The 20,452-nt window shown below is 35.6% G+C and overlaps 3 protein-coding genes across 3 annotated transcripts; all 3 read left to right on the top strand.

Moving 5' to 3' along the window:
- The first annotated feature begins 2,608 nt into the window (after positions 1-2,608).
- Positions 2,609-4,552, top strand: LOC113359226 (polygalacturonase QRT2-like). Its single transcript, XM_026602896.1, has 7 exons — positions 2,609-2,758; positions 2,872-3,081; positions 3,176-3,383; positions 3,478-3,559; positions 3,665-3,773; positions 3,867-3,986; positions 4,092-4,552. The coding sequence occupies exons 1-7, from the start codon at positions 2,609-2,611 to the stop codon at positions 4,335-4,337; spliced, it is 1,125 nt and encodes a 374-aa protein (XP_026458681.1). The 3' UTR covers positions 4,338-4,552.
- Positions 4,553-9,605: 5,053 nt separating this feature from the next.
- Positions 9,606-15,058, top strand: LOC113314349 (MACPF domain-containing protein At4g24290-like). The gene is made up of 7 exons (XM_026563149.1): positions 9,606-10,106; positions 10,892-11,130; positions 11,466-11,664; positions 11,750-11,827; positions 11,905-12,088; positions 12,374-12,537; positions 13,997-15,058. The coding sequence occupies exons 1-7, from the start codon at positions 9,837-9,839 to the stop codon at positions 14,699-14,701; spliced, it is 1,839 nt and encodes a 612-aa protein (XP_026418934.1). The 5' UTR covers positions 9,606-9,836; the 3' UTR covers positions 14,702-15,058.
- Positions 15,059-15,496: 438 nt separating this feature from the next.
- LOC113314340 ((S)-N-methylcoclaurine 3'-hydroxylase isozyme 1) lies at positions 15,497-17,295 on the top strand. The gene is made up of 2 exons (XM_026563140.1): positions 15,497-16,379; positions 16,582-17,295. Exons 1-2 carry the CDS (start codon positions 15,522-15,524, stop codon positions 17,185-17,187), a joined length of 1,464 nt encoding a protein of 487 aa, XP_026418925.1. The 5' UTR covers positions 15,497-15,521; the 3' UTR covers positions 17,188-17,295.
- The last annotated feature ends 3,157 nt before the right edge of the window (positions 17,296-20,452 follow it).

The raw sequence follows: 20,452 nt of genomic DNA, 5'->3' as shown, positions 1-20,452 counted from the left end.
TACAAAACCTGAGAAAGCGTAGGTCAATTTCATAAAAAAGTATGGGATCTTCAAGGTGATGATCATATGCATCCTTTTGGAAATAAAATGGTCTCCTAAGCCCATTTTGCATTCCTTAATATCGGTAGGTCAATTTCTCTTTTGTGCCCTATTCCTTCTCATAAACCTGGCTCCGCTCGTGGATCTAGTGCCTTCTTGGCACTGTTTTATCAATTTTAACCCACCAAAAAATAAACATAGACATAGGTAACAAATCATCCAAGTAACTTCTTTATATAGGACCTACTAATCGCTCTCTCATCCATTTGTTAAGGTTGAACCATGCCGACCTAGCTAGTAAACTAGATCCCTCCAATCAAGGATTACAGGTAAAAAGACTTGTCACTAACATTTATAAATGCCATGTGACAATGACGGAATTAATATGGGGCTAACTGAAATTCCAGCGCAGATCAACTCCTCGTGTACTTTTACTAAAAAAATTTGTCCCAAAAAATTTGTAAGCTTATTTAATATTTTAATTCATGAAAGATTTTTTTTTAAACCACCTAAGTCCGTCTACGCTATATGATGTTAGTCTGGTTATTGTCGACTACATAACAAAATTCCGTGTGCATGTTTCATGGTTCCAATTACACATTCAACCTTTTCGCGATTTTGTACTACTATTCTCTTCTCTCTGCTTCTAATTTCATCCAGTACTTCCCAATAAATTATACTATTACTTATTTATATTAACATATAAAAGGACAAATTTTGTAAAAAGAATGTTGAACCCCGATAATAACAAGGAATAAGAGTTATGGGAATGTACCAATCACAACATCTCAATTACATATGAGGGTTTGATAAACTAAATTCTGCAAATCATTATCGAGATGTCTTAAAATTTGGTCAGGAGAAAAAACAGAATCTAATCATTATCGAGAGCGATACTGAGACGACTATTCTGAAGCAAATCAATTGAAAGATTTTCATGGGAGATTTGCAAACCTCTCCAGAATATCAAGATATTAAAAACCTAGTTTTTAAATTTCAATCTCTCCTTTTTTGTATAGACCGACCGATTTGCTAACAAGGCTGCTCATAAATTAGCTTACTGGGCAAAGCTTAATGGTACATACATGGTGTGATCTATGCCATCAGTATGACGTGTGCCTACTTTATGTGGTGACTACATATATATATAAGAGACAATTTGTAAAAAGATTCGTTTAACTTCCCACAAAAAGCTGAATGCTAACGTATCTATATCTACAAACCAATTAAACAACAAACACTGATATAATGATTTGCTTAGAACTCATAAGGACATTGTTGTAAAGTCTATCATTCCTCTCCCTACATATTGCCCACCAAATATCAAACGACAAAAATAAACTCCAAATTATTTAAATCCTGTTTTTGCTTGTTTTATTGTTTCATTACTACATAGTATTCCCAACATATTTTGTTAAGACACATTTTATGGCGAACTATCTAGTAAGTACTCCCTCCGTTTCTAAATTTACACTTTTAGGTTTGCACAAAGATTAAGAAAACTAATCATTGTAACCATTTTTTCATACTTTTGCCTAATTAGTCTTTGGTCCCATTCATTTGATAATGGAGAAAAGGGGAGAGAGAATCGGCCACTTTTATGTTAAGAGAGAGAGAAGTGGTCCCTTCATGGACACATTAGTAAACTCACAGCATTTAACTTTTCATTTATCGAAACTAGCCAAAATTTTTTTTCGACATTTCCAAATAACAAAACCAGCCTACTTTTTAAAAACAAAGAAAATAAGTTCAAAAATTATCTTCTGATGTAAGAACATAAATTCACTGATTTTAGTAGGGTCACCATGGTGTAGCATTTTACTTATATTTTGATAATATTTATAAATACTCTTGAAATTTGTCCAAACTAACTGAGTTGAACAAATGTCATTCATATGTTTTAATAGTCGGATGTGATGGTGTTAGATAAAAAAATACTCGAACAATGGATCAAAGAAAAAATATCCTTGATAATCCAAGGATAAGCTGGGTATCGAAATTCGGTTTTGTACATATGACAAATTCAATCATATTATACCTCTTTTAGCTTAACTATTCTAAGGCATAAAAATTAACTGTAACTACTAATGTTTTTTCTTTTAAGAAACTGTAACTACCATTGTACCATCGAAAGAATTCTAAACCATCAGTGTTCGACCCTTTTGGAGTTATTTTCTACCTACATTTCCTCTTAATCTTCCTTAAATACTTCTTTGATTTTCTCATTTTTCCTGTCAACATTAATAATCAGTGCTAACAAAAAAAATCATGGTAAGAAAAGCTTAAATTTATATCCAGTTGCAAGATAATCTTATGATCATTTAAAGTTCACAATTTTCTTAACCATATATATACAAATTGATTCGTCTTCTTCTTCCGCATTTGTGAATTTACAGGGAACTTTCAACATTCTTTTCGTGTTGGGGGTTGTTATTTCAACCCATTTACACGTCGTAGCAGCGCAAGGAGTTTTCGACGTTACGGATCCGAAATATGGAGCAGTTGGTGATGGAAAAAAAGACGATACTCAGGTAAGTAGTTCATCTTTTATTTTCTAATCGAAGAATTTATGATAATCCCGGCATTTACGAAAGCGTGGGCTGATGCATGCGCAGCAACAGCAGGGATACCAAAATTGGTTGTTCCTAAAGGAAAGACATTTTACGTTGGGCCAACTTCATTTATGGGTCCTTGCAAGGCCAAAAATGTCACCTTTGAGGTACGTAAAGAATGTTTGGTTGTGCATGGGACGAGATCAATGAGTTAATTAATTCTTCTTATTATTATTATTATTATTATTATTATTATTTATTTTTTTTTTCTTTCGTCAAGCTTGGTGGAACAATTGTTGCACCCCAAAATCCCTCAGCATGGGATACTGCCAAGGGTGGTTCAGGAACATGGATCGTATTCAATGGTGTGACTGGTCTCCTAGTAAATGGAGGTGGTGTTTTCGATGGACGTGGTCAGGGCTGGTGGGAAAAGTCCTGCCATCAAAATAGACATCTAAACGCACCAGGATGCACCAAGATACAACCAGCTGTAAGTGTATTCCGTCGTTATATATATCTGACGGATTTTTCAGTTTTTTTTCCCATAGAAGTTAATGCGCACTACACACCTCCTGGGATTGCAGGCGGTAAACTTCTGGGGGACAAACGGTGGTGCATTCAGAGACATCACGGTTACAAACAGTCCGATGTTTCATATAACTCTCTTGAAACTAGAGGGTTTTGAAGTCTATAATGTCAAGATTAACTCCCCTGAAGGTAGTCCCAATACCGATGGTATTCACACCCAGGATGTCAAACAGGTCACCATTGCTGACAGCCAGTTTAGGGGAGGTACGTAAACATACATAGTTGGGGATTCTTGGGATGCATATAAAAATGTCACACATTTTTTGTTTTCCGAAGACTTATAAACAACTTTTATCAGGTGACGACTGCGTCTCAATTGGAGATCGAAGTTCATTTGTCTATGTCCGCAACTGTCACTGCGGACCTGGACACGGAGTAAGGTTAGTATGAGTATCCAGAAGAAAATCTAGCTATTAGACATAGTTAAGAAATTATGACAACGAAATAAATAATGAGGTATACGTACGGTTGCCATACATATGCAGTATTGGAAGCTTAGGTAAGGGTGGAAAAAATGCGGACGTAGAGGAGATCCATGTTGAGAGAATTGAATTTGTCGGGACCATGTTCGGTGCTAGAATCAAGACTTACAAGGTATCGTCGAGGGAATTCATTTATCTCAATATTCTTCGTTGTGGCCTGTTTTGATTAAAATCTGACTTCTATATATGACTCTTGGTTCTTTAGGGTGGAAAGGGCTATTGCCGAAAGATTTCATATAAGAACAGCAATTTCACTAATGTGATGAATCCAATATTCATCGATCAATTCTACCTTGATGTAGGAGTGAGTGATACATCGAATGCGGTACGTAAAAATTCCAACAAACATACACTTCTTGCTATTTCCTTGTAAAATTACATTTACTCCGGTGGCAATTAACGATATCGCGATTTATTTATTTTTGTACAGGTGAGCGCTGTGAGTATCAGCGACGTAACTTTCGAAGGTTTAACAGGAACAACCGACGTAAAAGTACCCGCAGCTATCACTTTGAAATGTAGTGAAGCAGTTCCTTGCACCGGTATTAAAATGAACAACATCAACTTAACACCTGCGGTACCTGGGACAAAGCTTACCACAAATTGTACTAATGCCAAAGGAGCCATTCTTGGAAAAGTTGAACCAGCCGTAACTGGTCTGATTAGTTCAGCATAAGGATGCGTATGTGCAGCTCAGTGCCGTGCAGTAAAGTCTGGCTACGAGTGTCAAGAAAAAAATAACTTGGTCCAACCTTCGAGTATTTCTCTCAATCCCGGGAACATGTATCATTATAAATTTTTGATCGCGCGTGATTATAGCAAATTAATTTTGCTTTTTTCCTGTAATCTTCTTCGATCTCAATCAATTTTGACAAACGTAAATAAATTAAATTTATTTTTTTATAATTTCTTCTTCAATCCTCTACATGTCATGCGATGTCTATCCGTACGTGAGCACATTTCTATATCAGTGTTTAATCGCATTGTATAACACTAACTAATTTTATGGTGCCTGGTTATATATCGATATCTAATTAGGACTACTGTTACCTTATGGTTTCAAACCAGAAGTGCCAAGTTCAACGGAAGAAATATCTAATTTTGAATTCAAATTCAAAATTTGAATATGTACTCACAATATTCAAGATAAATGTTGAGTTCTTCTTCTCATCTCTACTTTCTAGAAAGAACCCAAAACAAAGTGTTACATCATTCATTATCTAGACTTCTCATCTCTGCTTAACTTTTCAGATAAAACCCACTAACAAAAGTAACATGACCCTCGTGACATGCTAATCCGTGTTTAGTATACAAATTGTGAATATCATGTATTTTTTTTTGTCTCTACATTGTGACTTTTTCGCCTCTTTTTATCTTTGATTTTTCTTCTGCCAACTTAGACTAAAGATATCACTAATCGTGTGTTTGGATATCATAAGCAGAAATTAGAAACAAAAACATATTACTTCACAGATAATTGATTTTTCTTTTCAGACTCTTTTTATTTTTAGAAGTCAAAAAAACAACTTATAAGTATGTATCCAAGAAAACCTATAAAAGGGTGTTGGCCTGATAAGATATCAAAATTAATAGTGTTTTTGCTTCTCGGAAGCAAGAGTCAATCCCAAAAGCCAGAAACACAAAAATTTTGCTTCACAATTTTTTTTTTTTTTTGTATTTCTAAAGGCATTTTGGAATTTAACTGCCATCCTAACTTCCGACTTTCTTGCTTATACAAGTCGAGAAAATAACCATACATACCACAATCATCGATGGATCCACCAGTTCACCTAAAAGGGTTAACAACCCCTTTAATCAGGATTTAGTGTCTTAGACTCCCATGGGTGTTTGAATTCTCTATCTGTCCAGATTCACTCGATAGTCAATCCTCCGGATGCCAACATTTTTTCTTCTTCAATTTTGATCAACAATTGAATTTTCTCTATTTTAGTGAACTATGATTTTGGGCATACCAAAATCTTCCAAGGCATACTGAATGAAGACAAAAAAAGGTTGTGAAATAGCAAAATCAGATAACCCCTTAACCCAAATTTTTTTAATGACAAATCTGCCCTTTACGTATTAGTGTTAATAATCTTGATTAGTGATTAAATGTTTTGTTTAGTGATTAAAATAATTTTCAGAATTATAAGAGTTGTTTAGATGAAAAATTTGAGGAAAAAAAAAAATCAAAATTTTGGTTTGGTTAAGAAGGAGAAAAGAGAAGGAAAAAGTGAGAAAATTCTAATTCTTGATTCAATGGAGGATGAGGAGGGTCATCATTCATCCAAAAAACCTAGGAAAATACATATCAACTACAAAAATGATCCAGAAATGGCCGATTTCTTAGATTATGAGAATGATTTTACACAAACTCAAACACAAGCTCAAAATCAAACACAAACTCAAGATGATGATTTTTATGAGCCAAATCCAGATGATGAAGACATTGATGACGAACCCAATGCTTCTAACACACAGGTACACTTATATCCTATACTTAATCTCACTTCTATAGCTCTCAATTATCAAAAGTTAGGTTTTTTGAATCATGGTTCGGCGAAACAGGTTGAGGTTCGGCTCACATCTATGAGCCGAATCTACCAATTGATGAACGGTTCGGCTTACTGAATCTGTTTATTGCATCCGCCGAACCTATAATTTCCAATTCCAACCCTTTTGCTAGACACTAGTTCGGCTTATATGAAAGTTTCATAGTAAGCCGAACAACATCCTGAATAGCCCGGAATAGAATCATTACTAATTCGGCTTATATATCCAAAATCGTATGTGCCGAACATAATTTTTTAATTTCTGGGTTGAAATATTGTTACTAGTTCGGCACATATGGAGAATATCGTATCATCCGAAACCTCTTATGTTCAAGGTTCGACACATAATATGATTATCGTCTGAGCCGAACATGAATTTGTTAATTTTTGGGTTAAAATATTGTTCGTGGTTCGACACATATTGAAGATATCGTATAAGCCGAAACCTGTAAATGTTTATAGTTCGGCACATAATGTGATTATCGAATGCGCCGAACCTTGTTATTATATTCCCTTTCTAGTGTTTAACCTTGTGATATTCTTTGTAGATCGTGCTTGGACCCATGAAAAATCAACCTGATCCAGTAGACATAATTCACGAGGATACCAAGGATCACTTCCAAAATGATTTGGTATGTAAGAACCTTTTGTTTACCTTAATGTTGTCTGAATATTCCAAAGTTTTTCTTACAAATTACTTGTTTTGGAATGAACGTAGATATGGAAAACTAAACCAGAAGTTCTGTATTGGCTTGAGGAACACGCGATGAAGATAAATTGTGTACTAGTTAAAGGACAACAAAGCCGATGGGATCGGTTTGAAATGATTTGTGAGCGTAGTGGAACCGGCGCTAGCAAGGTTAAAAAGGGTATTGTATACGTTGGGAAGACCGGGAGAAAGAATAGGACGAAGAAGAAGAAAATAAATTGCCCTTTCAAGATCGTTTTCAACCTCAAGAATAAGTCCATGAACAAAGAAGATCAATATTGGATAATTGAAATGTGTAAGTTTCTGGAAAAAAGCGCTCGGTAAAGGAAGAGGCCGGCACACTATCATATTCCTTATGTCCATAATTGATGATAGGCCATAAAGCACTGCGTTGTACGTAAGCAATCACCTCAGGAACCTCTTCATCAAGATTCCATTCCGCTGCCCTCTGGTGTCTCAATACTCGGACTGCACGGTTGTGATCAGGAGTCTCATAAATTTTCTTCGCCCAAGAATCGGCATAACCAATTAACACATTTCCTCCATCTTCCGGAAGACCATGAGGCAAACCATCTGATCGAGGTGTAATTACGTCATCTTCATCAGGAATGTGTAAACCAGTGATCCGTCGATCATCATCGTCCTTCTCTTTCTCGGGTTCTGTTACCTTCTTACCTTTCTTGTCTTTCTTGGGTTTTCCTTGGGGTTGTGTTTCTTGATGAACTTCTTGATTATCATCAACTTCTTCATCTTCAGCTATTCCTTCTTATTGTCTTTCAATTCTTTCTTGTTCAGCTTCTTCTTCTAAAATTCCTCCTCTACCTCCCGCTCCCAATTTTTTCTTACCTCCTTCTCTAGGACCGGGAGTTTTATAAGTAGAAGGTGTTACCTCCATCTTCTTCCTCTTTGTAGCTGCATTGGTCCTGACACAAGTATGAAAGTTATAAGACTAATTCGAACAACAAAGAGATTTGGAAAGCCAAAAACTTGTAAGAAAATAAGAAGGCTTGGCTTACCCGAAATAACACATATGAGCCGAATCATGTCTTGAAATTTTTATTAGCTTACACAGAGAGTGGATCGGCTCATACCACAAAACAATTATAAGACGATCCTATATATTCGGCTCACAACCGATACTGTCGAATAAGACAAATTTATGATTATGAACTCAAACATGTATTCGGAACAACATGATATCATATAAATAAGCCGATCCTATACACTTGTAAAATTTATGGAATTTTAACAATGATATTCGGCGCAACCCTAATACTATCGAATAAGCCGAATCTAGACTTATGAATTGAAACATTTATTCGGCGCAAAATGGTGTCATACAAATAAGCCGATCCTACACATGAAGAATTCATGAATTTCAAACAATATTAATCGGCGCAAAACTAATACAACCATACAAGCCGATCTTAAACACATGCAAAAATTTTGAAATTCAAACAACATTTATTCGGCACAAAACTAATACTACCATACAAGCCGAGCCTACGCACATGCAAAATTTCTGAAATTCACAAAACATATTCGGCACAAAACTAACACCATCGAATAGCCGATCCTAAATATAAGTCTCTGTGTCACTAAGTTCAGCTCAAAACGGATTTCAGATTTACGCCGAGCCGTTCATATGCACTTTCAGGGTTCAGTTTCAAGAACAGCTCGGCGCACATCTAAGATTTGTTTTGCGCCGAACTATACACTGTCACCGCCGCAGAAACATGATTTTGACGAATTAAATCGACCAAACCAATCTAAAACATCAAATACGAGATGGGTTTGTAGAACTAACCTTCTTATTCTCATTTCCGGAGTTGGTTCTTCTTCAATCTCTTCTTCCGGTTGATTTTGTGGTTGATTTTGAGTTTGTTCTTCACTCTCTAAATCTTCTTATTATTCAATAGGTTGTTCAGTCGATCGATTTGAACGAGATACTGGCTTACGACGACCCATTATATAGATTAGTTTAATCGTCGACTAAATTTTCACGAATCGACGATTAAATTTCCCCGATGATACGATGCAAAAAAAAGGAAGAAGAAAAAGGGTTGGCTATCGTGGAAGAAGAAGGGGCTAGGGATATGAAACTGATTTTGGTTATGAAACTGATTTTAGGTTTATTGATTATAGGTTTTTGTATTAGGGTTAGGGATAGATTAGTAATTTAAAGGATTTAAGAGCATATAGATAATTGAACCATCCCATAGGGTACCCCTTATAAGGTCACCCAAATTAGGACTAGTGCTTTGTATGCCTAGGAAGATTTTGGTATGCCCAAAATCAGGGTTCATTTTAGTTTCACTTTTGCTGTTGGTACTAAAATACAGTGTAGTACGCCCACAACCACAAGCCCACAACGTATATCCACCACCGTAGCCAGTCCACTCTAGACTTTGACCCGAAATGAACACCAGTAAAAAGTCAAAACAGAATGTTCCACTTTGACACCACAAATTCAAACACTGTTTCACCTGACCTCCTCCCATACACCCATCATCCTTACCTGTTGACCGTTAGATCATTCAAATAAACTATACCAACGGTATAGATCTAAGGATGACAAATAAGGATGACTATTACGGTGAAAAAATGTACTTTTCTCCCTCCATAAATGAAAAGGAAATTCATTTCCCTTTTTTCAAAATATATTTTTTCTTCTTCTCATAATGTCTGTGACTGGTATAGTAATTCAAACGTTAAATCGTCAGCCACCTCTAATGGCGACTCTAGTCAACATAGTACGACAGAGTCAAAATCAAAATCTCAATTCTTCTTCTTATCCACCTGTTAAATCAACTACTCCATCAAACTTCCATCTACTTTTTCTATTTTATCATCAATTTTTCAAATCCTGATTTTATTTGTTGATTTTGTGATATTATTATTATTATTTTTTCTAATGGAGGAAGAAGAACAACCAATTGAGATCAGAGCTTTACAATCATTAGGTTTAGGGTTCGATTTAACATCTGATTTCAGATTAAAGTTTGCTAAAAAAGGAAATAAAAGTGAAGATGATGGTATTGGTAGGTTGATTGTGCTTGATGAAGAAGATCAAAGAGATGTTGTTCTTCCTGGTGGTAAAATTATATCTGGTGTATCTAGAGATATTAAATGTGATAAAGGAGATCGTATTAGGTTTAAATCAGATGTGGTTGAGTTTAATCAGGTAAATGAATTACTTCATGTATTTTAATTTTTTGCTCAGTTTTCTTAAAAAATCTTTTGTTGTTTTAGTTATTTGGTTGGATTGAATTTTTTGCATATTGTGGCATATATTAGGATCATGTTGTTAGTAAATTTTGATTATTTGAACTCAATACAGAGAATTAAGGTCCATATCACTGTCAAATTTTGATAATGAAAAGTCAGTTCTGGAAATTTAGATGACTTTGTATAGATTTAATGAGGGGAAAACAATAGAGTACTTGCGATTGGGCTGGAGTCAGATTTATATGGAAATGGAAATGGGCATGGGACAGTTGAAGATTATAGTTAACGCTCCTTGGATTTACCCATGAGATATCTTATCTCTCAGTCACGGCCTACGCTCAGGAGGTCCTGCAGTTTTTGATCAATTGTTAAATTGGTTGTTACGCTTCAATCATTTGTCTATGGTATTGTTAGTTTCTGCAAATGCACCTTGTCTGCGCGACTGATAGTTTAACAGTTTAACTGATACTTTGTTTTGGCCAATACGTATCAGAAATTTTAGGCCACTAAACCAAAACAATTGCACATGGCATGTCATTGTATATAACATGCAATGTTATTTGTTTCATTTACTACTGGTTTTGATTGTTCAGTTGGTCTTTCTTTTCCTTTTATTCCCCTTGGTCTATTATTCAGCTTACACGCTTATTAATCTAGTTTGTGTTTGATATCTGATATGCGTTCTAGCTTGTGGCCCATCTAAAAAGACTACTAGTTCCTTACTGCTGTTTTTGTTGGCAGATGTCTGAGTTACTTAATCAGAAGTCTACAGTGCAAGGAAAGATCCCTTCAGGGTATTTTAATTCTATTTTTGATTTTAGTGGTCTATGGATGGCTGATGCCACAGACACTAAATATCTTGCCTTTGATGGTTACTTCATCTCAATGTACTATTTGCACCTAACGACATCTCCATTAGTGCTCCAAGGGAGAATAAAAAAGGCTGTTCCTTCTAACTGGGATCCTGCATCTCTCTCCAGGTAGTTCCTATTCTCACATTTTACTCTTTATACATTGAGTCGATGCTTCTGTCATTACCATGGGTCAGGAAGAAAGCTTTTTGAGCTGTTTCTGTTCTCAGAAAGATTTTAGTCTAACGGTCTAGCAGTTCAACATTGAACAGCTGAATCTGTTCATTTAGCGAGTCTTAATTGCAAACATTCTTTGTCACATGCAGAATTTAATTCGATTGACAATCTAGCAGCCTAAATTTTACCTTATCTTTAACTGCTTTTCAAAGGGATCACAGATAGCTTTAAGAAAATATTGCAAAAGTATCAATACTATTCTTTGTTAATATTGCTTTAGTTAACAGGTTCATCCGTACATTTGGGACTCACATAATTGTGGGATTGGCTATTGGAGGTCAAGATGTAGTGTGTGTCAGACAGAAACATTCTTCCTCAATTCCTCCTGCGGATCTTAAACAATATTTAGAAGACCTTGGAGATTCTTGGTTTTCAGACGGTGGAAGCACCTCTCCATTCCGAAGAACTGGAGATGCAAAAAGAAAGGTAATTTTTTACTGTAATCTGTAATCTTTTTCTTCTTTCTTTCCCATGCATGATGAAATTTGATGCATGTTATCCCTCCGTCCAGGTTCCGGAGGTGTTCCAGCGAGTTCTGCAGTCGAATAGGATGCAATTGAACAGAATCACAGAAACATCAAGCAAGGATGTAAGTCCAGATGCACATAGCAAATTCTTGCAGGCTTATGGAAATGGGTTTAGCTTATTTTAGTGAATTAACTACAGGGACTCACTGTTGTTTGCTCAAAAAGAGGAGGGGATGCTTATTTACATACTCATCACAAGTGGCTCCAAACAGTAGCATCAAATCCTGACGCTATACTCTTTAAATTTGTACCTATTACGTCTCTTCTTTCTGGTATACCAGGCAGTGGCTATCTTAGTCATGCGATTAACTTGTACCTCCGCTGTAAGTTCTTTACTGTGGATTTGAAACGAATTAAAACTACTTTATGTCTATCCGTTCCTTCCATGCTTAAATTATATTCTCCTCGGACTCAATTGAGCTGCTCAGCAACATGTTTATTATTTGACAATGCAAACCGATTCAAACTAGTATTCTCCACTACCACTTGTAGCATGACTCATTTTCTGGATGTATCGATCTCTGAATGTTCATTTATATTCATGAGAAGTGCATTGTGTCTTCTTTTCTCTTTTGGCTATTAATATTCTAAATCATATTTGGCATTAGATAAACCTGATCCAAAGGATTTGCAATACTTCCTGGAGTTCCAAGTTCCAAGGCAGTGGGCACCTATGTTTAATGAGCTGCCTCTTGGGCACCAAAGGAGGGCCTCTTGTCCTTCTTTGCAGTTCAGTTTCATGGGATCAAAGCTTCATGTCAACTCTACGCAGGTACACTCTATTTATTCTTGGATATATCTTATTTTTACCAAAATACTCTTGGTTGTGCTGTACTACTGTCTAAAACAATCCTGGTTGTTTAGTTGTGTTTTACTTAAGCGAGGTCTTATGAAGAGTTCCAAACAGAGTTTAGGCTCGAATAGAAGATCCAAAAACAATAGATTAGAAAAGGTGAACTAGGATATAGTAGTTTTTGGGTATATCATTTCGTTTTTTCATAGAACACTGAGAGATTGGTAGAAGACTGTCTCAACGCGACCTTAACATGCTTGTATAACCTGGCTCAGAGCTTGCTTTATATTAACCTGCTTGTTGAGTTTCAAACTTTAGTCCTGTGTGCTTTCACGGCACCTGAAACCTATAATAATTGTTCTGAAACAAAATAATGTTAATACTTGTACAAATACTGAGGCTAACATTAAGTAAATTTGTTATGTTTTGAGCATATTATTTAACAAGGGGTTAGCAGAGATAGATTGGAGAAAATAGGCTTGATCATATGGGTAAGAGTTAGGTTGATTCATCTTAACCTGTCTACATTATCTCCTAGCCAATGCATATAAGAAAAAAGGATCAAATCGTAATTGATTTACTCCATATTTCAAATAATGGTTAAACCGACAGAACATAAGGTTTTATAAAGGTGGTTTGCCCTTCTAAATCCTGCTCCCATAGATAAAGCTTTAAGTACAAATACCGTTTTGTTAATAAAATATAGTAATAATTTGTTTTTTTGCTAAACTGATGCTTTTAGCATGCTTCAGAAGGCAGGCTATTCTAAAATGATTTTAGCATGCTTCTTAAAGCAGGCTGTTAATATTTGAAGCTTTCTTAAGCATTGATGCCATCATAATAAAAGAGGGAGGTCCCATTGACATTGTTAAATTTATACTATCGACATTTTTTATGCTGAAGTTTTTTTAATATTCAAGTGAAAATAGTCGGAAGCTTACTGTTCATATTTAACAATCTTCTTGATGTGGTACACTCTCGCAAAAAATTAGCGCATTTCATGACTTGTACCCTAACTTTTTACCAGTTTGAAACTCAACTGTTTGTTAGCAACAATTGAAATCAAAACCAGTAAATGATGGATACATACTACGAAATGCACTAATTTTTGGTGGGAGTGGAGTGCATAATGAGAAGAGCATCATACCTAAAGAATTAGATTATAACTAGTTTTTATTTGAACCGCATAAAAAAACTAGGGTCGAATGTGTAAGATAGTGTCAATTTAACAATGTCAACGGAACCTCTTTCATATGTAAAGTATCATCACATGATAAGCAAAACATATATATGACTTCCGGAGCCTCAGTAGGATCAATGTAGTTATTACCAATTTCAATTACATTACCTGGTAGGATCACAATCATTAATATTTTAGGTTAAGAGCAGAATTTGTCGTGTATGACTTGTATTAATAAATTTTTGGCGTCAATTCTAGGTCTCAAGTGGCAGGACTCCTGTGGTAGGTCTTCGTCTTTACCTAGAAGGGAAGGCATGCAACCGCTTGGCCATACATGTACAGCACCTCTCGAACCTTCCAAGGTTACTTGAATCTTCATGGGCTGGCCCCACTACGCTGAAACAATGTCAATGGCGAGGGTCTGATGAATCCAGTGTCCCATACTTAGAACCCATAAAATGGAAAAGATACTCCAACATTTGCACATCAGTCGTAAAACATGATCCAGGTTGGTTGCATGGAGAATCACCAGGTGTATTCATTGTCACTGGAGCTCAACTCATGACCAAGGGGAAATGGCCAAAACACATTCTTCACCTTCGTTTACTCTACACACATATTCCTGGTTTCAGCATCCAGAAAACAGAATGGGCAGTTGCACCAGCATCTTCACAAAAATCAAGTTTCCTCGCCAATTTCAGCACAACTTTCACGACTTCAGGTCCTTCAAAGGCAGCTCCTGTGGTAGCTATAAATTCCGGAGTGTATTCTGATGGCCCTCCAAGACCAGTTCACTCTCAAAAGCTTCTTAAATATGTTGAGACGTCAGAAATAGTCCGGGGGCCACACGATATTCCCGGACACTGGATGGTAATTGCTGCTAAGCTAGTTACAGAAGGTGGCAAGATTGGTTTACTTGTAAAATTTGCATTGCTTGATTATTCCAGTCCCACGAGTGAGTAGAAGAAAGTTTGATCCACATTGGATCTCACCTAAATCTCCCCATCTATCCTCCTGAAGAGAAGTTTGTTTCAAACTCCGGTTCGAAGAATACCCCATGCTAATGTAATGTAAGTATTATAATGGATCCGTAGTTATTGAAGTTTTTCGACCAACTCTACTTTGTCGCTGGGGATAGTTACTATAAAGCTTTAGAAGTAAGAAACCGTGTACAGAAATCTCAAGGCCTCCCCCTCTTCCTTTTTCTTTTTTTTTTTCTTCTCTCATTAAATTTAATCTGTATGTAAATTGAGAAGTTATAGAGTTTGGTTGGTGGTTTCAAATAATGTATTTTCATTTAAGCTTATTATGATTATATCATCTCTGAGTATCAATTCCACTTGACTCTTAACTGTGAAATCAGAACATGACATATGGGTGCCTTGAAAGGTTATTCATATCCTGGGACTTCTTGTACATGTAAGTTGAAAACATCAACTTCATTCAAAGAAATTATTAGAAAAAACCTTCCAACAGTTATCTGGATTAGATTCCATGTTGAATCAACCACTATTTTGTACACCTACAGGCAGGCTACTGTTCCATATGTTAGCATGTGGATATGCACAATTTGACAAGTTTTGTCTGTTAAACCAAAAATTATTCAAAAAAGTTCTCCCACGCACCCCCTTAAAAAAATGCCCACATGCATCTCGTGTGTAGCACTTGACAATCCACGAGTGCCATCCAAATTGAATTTCCCTACAAGATTCTGGACATACTTGCTCTATGAAACTTAACTTCTTTATATAAACAACCAAAGAAAAATACATTGAGAGAAAATATGGAGATCGTCACAGTATCACTTGTAGCAGTTGTGATCACTACTTTCTTATACTTAATCTTCAGAGATTCAAGTCCTAAAGGTTTGCCACCAGGTCCAAAACCCTGGCCAATAGTTGGAAACCTTCTTCAACTTGGTGAGAAACCTCATTCTCAGTTTGCTCAGCTTGCTGAAACCTATGGTGATCTCTTTTCACTGAAACTAGGAAGTGAAACGGTTGTTGTAGCTTCAACTCCATTAGCAGCTAGCGAGATTCTAAAGACGCATGATCGTGTTCTCTCTGGTCGATACGTGTTTCAAAGTTTCCGGGTAAAAGAACATGTGGAGAACTCTATTGTGTGGTCTGAATGTAATGAAACATGGAAGAAACTGCGGAAAGTTTGTAGAACGGAACTTTTTACGCAGAAGATGATTGAAAGTCAAGCTGAAGTTAGAGAAAGTAAGGCTATGGAAATGGTGGAGTATTTGAAGAAAAATGTAGGAAATGAAGTGAAAATTGCTGAAGTTGTATTTGGGACGTTGGTGAATATATTCGGTAACTTGATATTTTCACAAAATATTTTCAAGTTGGGTGATGAAAGTAGTGGAAGTGTAGAAATGAAAGAACATCTATGGAGAATGCTGGAATTGGGGAACTCGACAAATCCAGCTGATTATTTTCCATTTTTGGGTAAATTCGATTTGTTTGGACAAAGAAAAGATGTTGCTGATTGTCTGCAAGGGATTTATAGTGTTTGGGGTGCTATGCTCAAAGAAAGAAAAATAGCCAAGCAGCATAACAACAGCAAGAAGAATGATTTTGTTGAGATTTTGCTCGATTCCGGACTCGATGACCAGCAGATTAATGCCTTGCTCATGGTAAACTCAATTTTATCCATGTGCCTACCAGTTATTCATTTACACAATTGATTTTTGGTGTAGTTCATTTTTTTTTTTTGAACCGGTATTAAAACCAACTTAACCCAATATTCTGCTAAAGAGGCATCTGCAATTCGTATTTTGTCTACTCGTAGACTGAATTGGTTGTTTTAACATCATTTTATGTTTCTTGGTTTTTCAGGAAATATTTGGTGCGGGAACAGAGACAAGTGCATCTACAATAGAATGGGCGTTGTCTGAGCTCACAAAAAACCCTCAAGTAACAGCCAATATGCGGTTGGAATTGTTATCTGTGGTAGGGAAGAGGCCGGTTAAGGAATCCGACATACCAAACATGCCTTATCTTCAAGCTTTTGTTAAAGAAACTCTACGGCTTCATCCAGCAACTCCTCTGCTGCTTCCACGTCGAGCACTTGAGACCTGCAAAGTTTTGAACTATACGATCCCGAAAGAGTGTCAGATTATGGTGAACGCCTGGGGCATTGGTCGGGATCCAAAAAGGTGGACTGATCCATTGAAGTTTTCACCAGAGAGGTTCTTGAATTCGAGCATTGATTTCAAAGGGAACGACTTCGAGTTGATACCATTTGGTGCAGGGAGAAGGATATGTCCTGGTGTGCCCTTGGCAACTCAATTTATTAGTCTTATTGTGTCTAGTTTGGTACAGAATTTTGATTGGGGATTACCGAAGGGAATGGATCCTAGCCAACTGATCATGGAAGAGAAATTTGGGTTGACACTGCAAAAGGAACCACCTCTGTATATTGTTCCTAAAACTCGGGATTAATCTCAATCAAGAAATCTTAAATTCACATGATTATGGATTTCTCGCTACTTTATTTGAAAAAAGAATAAATGTTTTTAAATATGATGCAGTTAGACTAACTTTTCACTATAACAATAGTTCTACTATCATCTTTACAACATTGAAATTACATTTGTCTGATAAGTTTTTTTAAGCATCTTGGTAACCATAGATGTGCCAAGAATTTATATTTAGAATGTTTGTCAGAATTAAACACATGACAAACAATAGTCTCCTGTTTGACCGATTCAGCTTCCACCAAAATATCATTCTCACACACAATTTGCTATAGTAGATATTTTCTAATGACACTTAACTTCTGTAAGTTGAGCACAAACTCTACAATCTGAAACTTTATAAGAAATGTCATAAAAACGAATAGCTGTGTATGCATGAAAGATGAAACATAGTTTATTTATATATATACATTTGTAGTTTACATGACAATACAATAACAATAGACGAGGAACCCTTTTTTCTTTTTTGATACATTCCGCTGGGTTAAGAAAATCCAAACCAAACAAAAGGAAAAAAAAAAGCAAACAAAACAAAAACAAAAGAAACTAAAAAACAGAGAAGCTGACGGGAAATGAGTTAATCAGATCTCTCCTCTTCCTCTTATGATAAATCTTCTTCGCCTAATCAGCTGCCAAGATTTCTCTGAAATTAGGAGAGAAATCCTCATAACGAATCTCCACCCAGCTGCTAGAAGGGTGATTACTGGCTAAACTGCTAGCTGCGCTATTGGTTTCCCTGTAACAATGCGAGATTTTCTAAGAAAACAATCTATTACGAAGTATTTTAATTCTTCTCCAGATTTGCAAAACATTCCAAGGGGGAACAACACCCGGATTAGTGAAAAGGTTTTCCATTGCCATTGAATCAGTAGCCATGTGGACATTCAACAAACTCTTATGGACAGCCATTTTCAACCCTAATTCAGCACCTTGTAACTCATGGGCAAGAACAGAAATTGGAAAGCGTCCACCATTAGCTGCACTTAAAACATCTGCATTATGATCTCGGATAACTACACCAAAATCTCCAGAATCTTCAGACTTTGATCCTTCTATGTTAATTACCACCTCATCCTCAGAAGGACCTTACCAAATGCAATCAATAACTTTAGGCAAGACAAAAAGGAAATCCACACTCCATCTATTCATAAACCATATGTTATTTAAGTTATCATCAACCTTTTTCTTGGAAGCTGAGATCTTCATTCTAACATCCTGAACCACAAGCAGACCAATCTGATCTTGAAAGTCGTATTGAGCTTTAAAGATTCTTTGGTTTCTGCTAGTCCAAATATGATAGATGAATCCATTCAAAACCAATTTTTTAATTAAAGAAATGCAGCCTGAACTTTTAAAATTCTGAGCACACCAAGATATTTCCTCATCCCAACTATGATGCACATCACTGACATAACCTAACTTCAAAATAAGCCCAGAGAAAGTGCAGTCATGAAAGAGATAAGTAGATCACAAGACCGAACATAAAAATGTATTAGATACAAAATGAGGTATTTAAGCAATGACCTCCAAAACATGATTATATGGATTTCCTTCATCTAATGTATTTTCAAATAAAACAACTATTTATCTAGTTATTCAGTTAATACTATTGTTTGAGTTGGGAAATACTTTTCAATACGAATGTCTTTTGTTTTTGCTTGAAAATATAAATATTGAATGTCTTCTGTTTTTGCTTGAAAATATAAATATTGAATGCTTGGTTATGTGCTTTTGTTTGTTTATCTTTACAGATGCCAAATCATCATAGTTAGGTTCTAAGTTCCAGTCAGTTAGATATACTACAAAGTATGAAATTCGAAATAATTGCTTTTTGTTCTTTAAAATGCAGTCACTTGGAAAAAAATTTTTTATCTCATTTTCTTTTGAAAGTTCGAAAGAGTTTTATTCAGGTACCAACAAATATCTTTTATTCGGGTACCGACAAATATCTTTTGGGGGTACTTCATTTAAGAATTAGTCCGCAAGTGAATATCTACTCGTCATTTTGGTGCTTTGATCTTCACGTTACTCTGATTTATCTTTTTACACTTCCATACTTTTATTTTGGGGAGGATACACTTCGTATTTTCTGGACAAAAATATTGCAATAAGTAAGAGCCGTTATCAGAAAATATAGTGGCTATCCAAAATTAGAAAAATTTATCGATCAAAACTGTGCAGTGTAAAGTATTTTTTTAGGTAAATGTGATTGGTAAAAATAAATATAATAGGCAAATCCGTGCCAAAAATATATAACTTTCAAATAATTTTAGATATTGATCAATATCATTTCCAAAACTTCTGAGCAAAAGGTAAATCGTATTATTTTTCATTGCTTCTCTCATAGACTTTACGGATTTTCAACTTTCTTTTCTTGAGATGTATGATCCTGTCTAATGTTTGTTTTGCATTTATGTTCGAAATTGTATACGATTGACACACATATGTTGTTGGCATTTATTTTGCTCCAACTGGTGTGCATAAAATTTGTTATTGGATACATATTAATTTCAATTAATTTATTAGCTATTTACATTTTATTGTCTGCTACCCAAAAGAAACTATCATTGAAGAGTGAACGAAAGGTTATATTTTTGTTATTGTTTTTTTCAGACATATATTGATGGACGCAGTTTGATATACATGAGATCTCATATAAAATGTAAAGATACTCCCTCCGCCCATCAATGAATTGGAAAACTGAGAAATAAAAACTAGCGATTAATCAAGATAATCATAACAAATAGCGCGCGTTAATACGCAAGAAACTTCATACTGGGTTTTTCCTATATCGTGGCTAATTAGCTTACCTATTTAAAGTTTTTCTTCACTTAATTCTTTTTTTGAATTGAAACTCATTCTGGGTTTGAACATTTGGATTCTCTTGAAGAATTGCTTCTCTTTCAGATCCTTCACAAAGGCCAAAATCCTTGATAGAGTCCACTAAAAAGGCCGTCAGTTTTCCTTGTCAATTGAAATTTCCGATGACAAAGTATATTAACAACTTTTACCCAGTTTGTGAACAATTCGTCTGAAAAAGTTTCAAGAATGCGACCAGCTTATGTATCCAAACTGCTCCATCATTGCAAGAGATCATCGCTCGATTGTGAGTCCGCAATACATAAACCTTCTTTTCTACCGATTGCTAGATTCATCTAACGTTTGTTATTTTAAAATTACAAGTTACAACAATCTTAACACAATAGCTTATTTCTTACAATGGGAAAGAA

Source organism: Papaver somniferum, chromosome 1 (genome assembly GCF_003573695.1).
Source record: "Papaver somniferum cultivar HN1 chromosome 1, ASM357369v1, whole genome shotgun sequence".
NCBI lineage: Eukaryota > Viridiplantae > Streptophyta > Magnoliopsida > Ranunculales > Papaveraceae > Papaver > Papaver somniferum.
This window is presented reverse-complemented; position numbering and strand designations above follow the sequence as displayed.

Coding starts and splice junctions, on each gene's coding strand:
- LOC113359226 (XM_026602896.1), top strand. CDS start 2,609: ATGATAATCCCGGCATTTACGAAAGCGTGGGCTGATGCATGCGCAGCA. Junction 3,384..3,477: donor TGACAGCCAGTTTAGGGGAG/GTACGTAAACAT, acceptor AACTTTTATCAG/GTGACGACTGCGTCTCAATT. Junction 3,987..4,091: donor TGAGTGATACATCGAATGCG/GTACGTAAAAAT, acceptor ATTTTTGTACAG/GTGAGCGCTGTGAGTATCAG.
- LOC113314340 (XM_026563140.1), top strand. CDS start 15,522: ATGGAGATCGTCACAGTATCACTTGTAGCAGTTGTGATCACTACTTTC. Junction 16,380..16,581: donor AGATTAATGCCTTGCTCATG/GTAAACTCAATT, acceptor TTGGTTTTTCAG/GAAATATTTGGTGCGGGAAC.
- LOC113314349 (XM_026563149.1), top strand. CDS start 9,837: ATGGAGGAAGAAGAACAACCAATTGAGATCAGAGCTTTACAATCATTA. Junction 10,107..10,891: donor ATGTGGTTGAGTTTAATCAG/GTAAATGAATTA, acceptor TTTTGTTGGCAG/ATGTCTGAGTTACTTAATCA. Junction 11,665..11,749: donor CTGGAGATGCAAAAAGAAAG/GTAATTTTTTAC, acceptor CCCTCCGTCCAG/GTTCCGGAGGTGTTCCAGCG.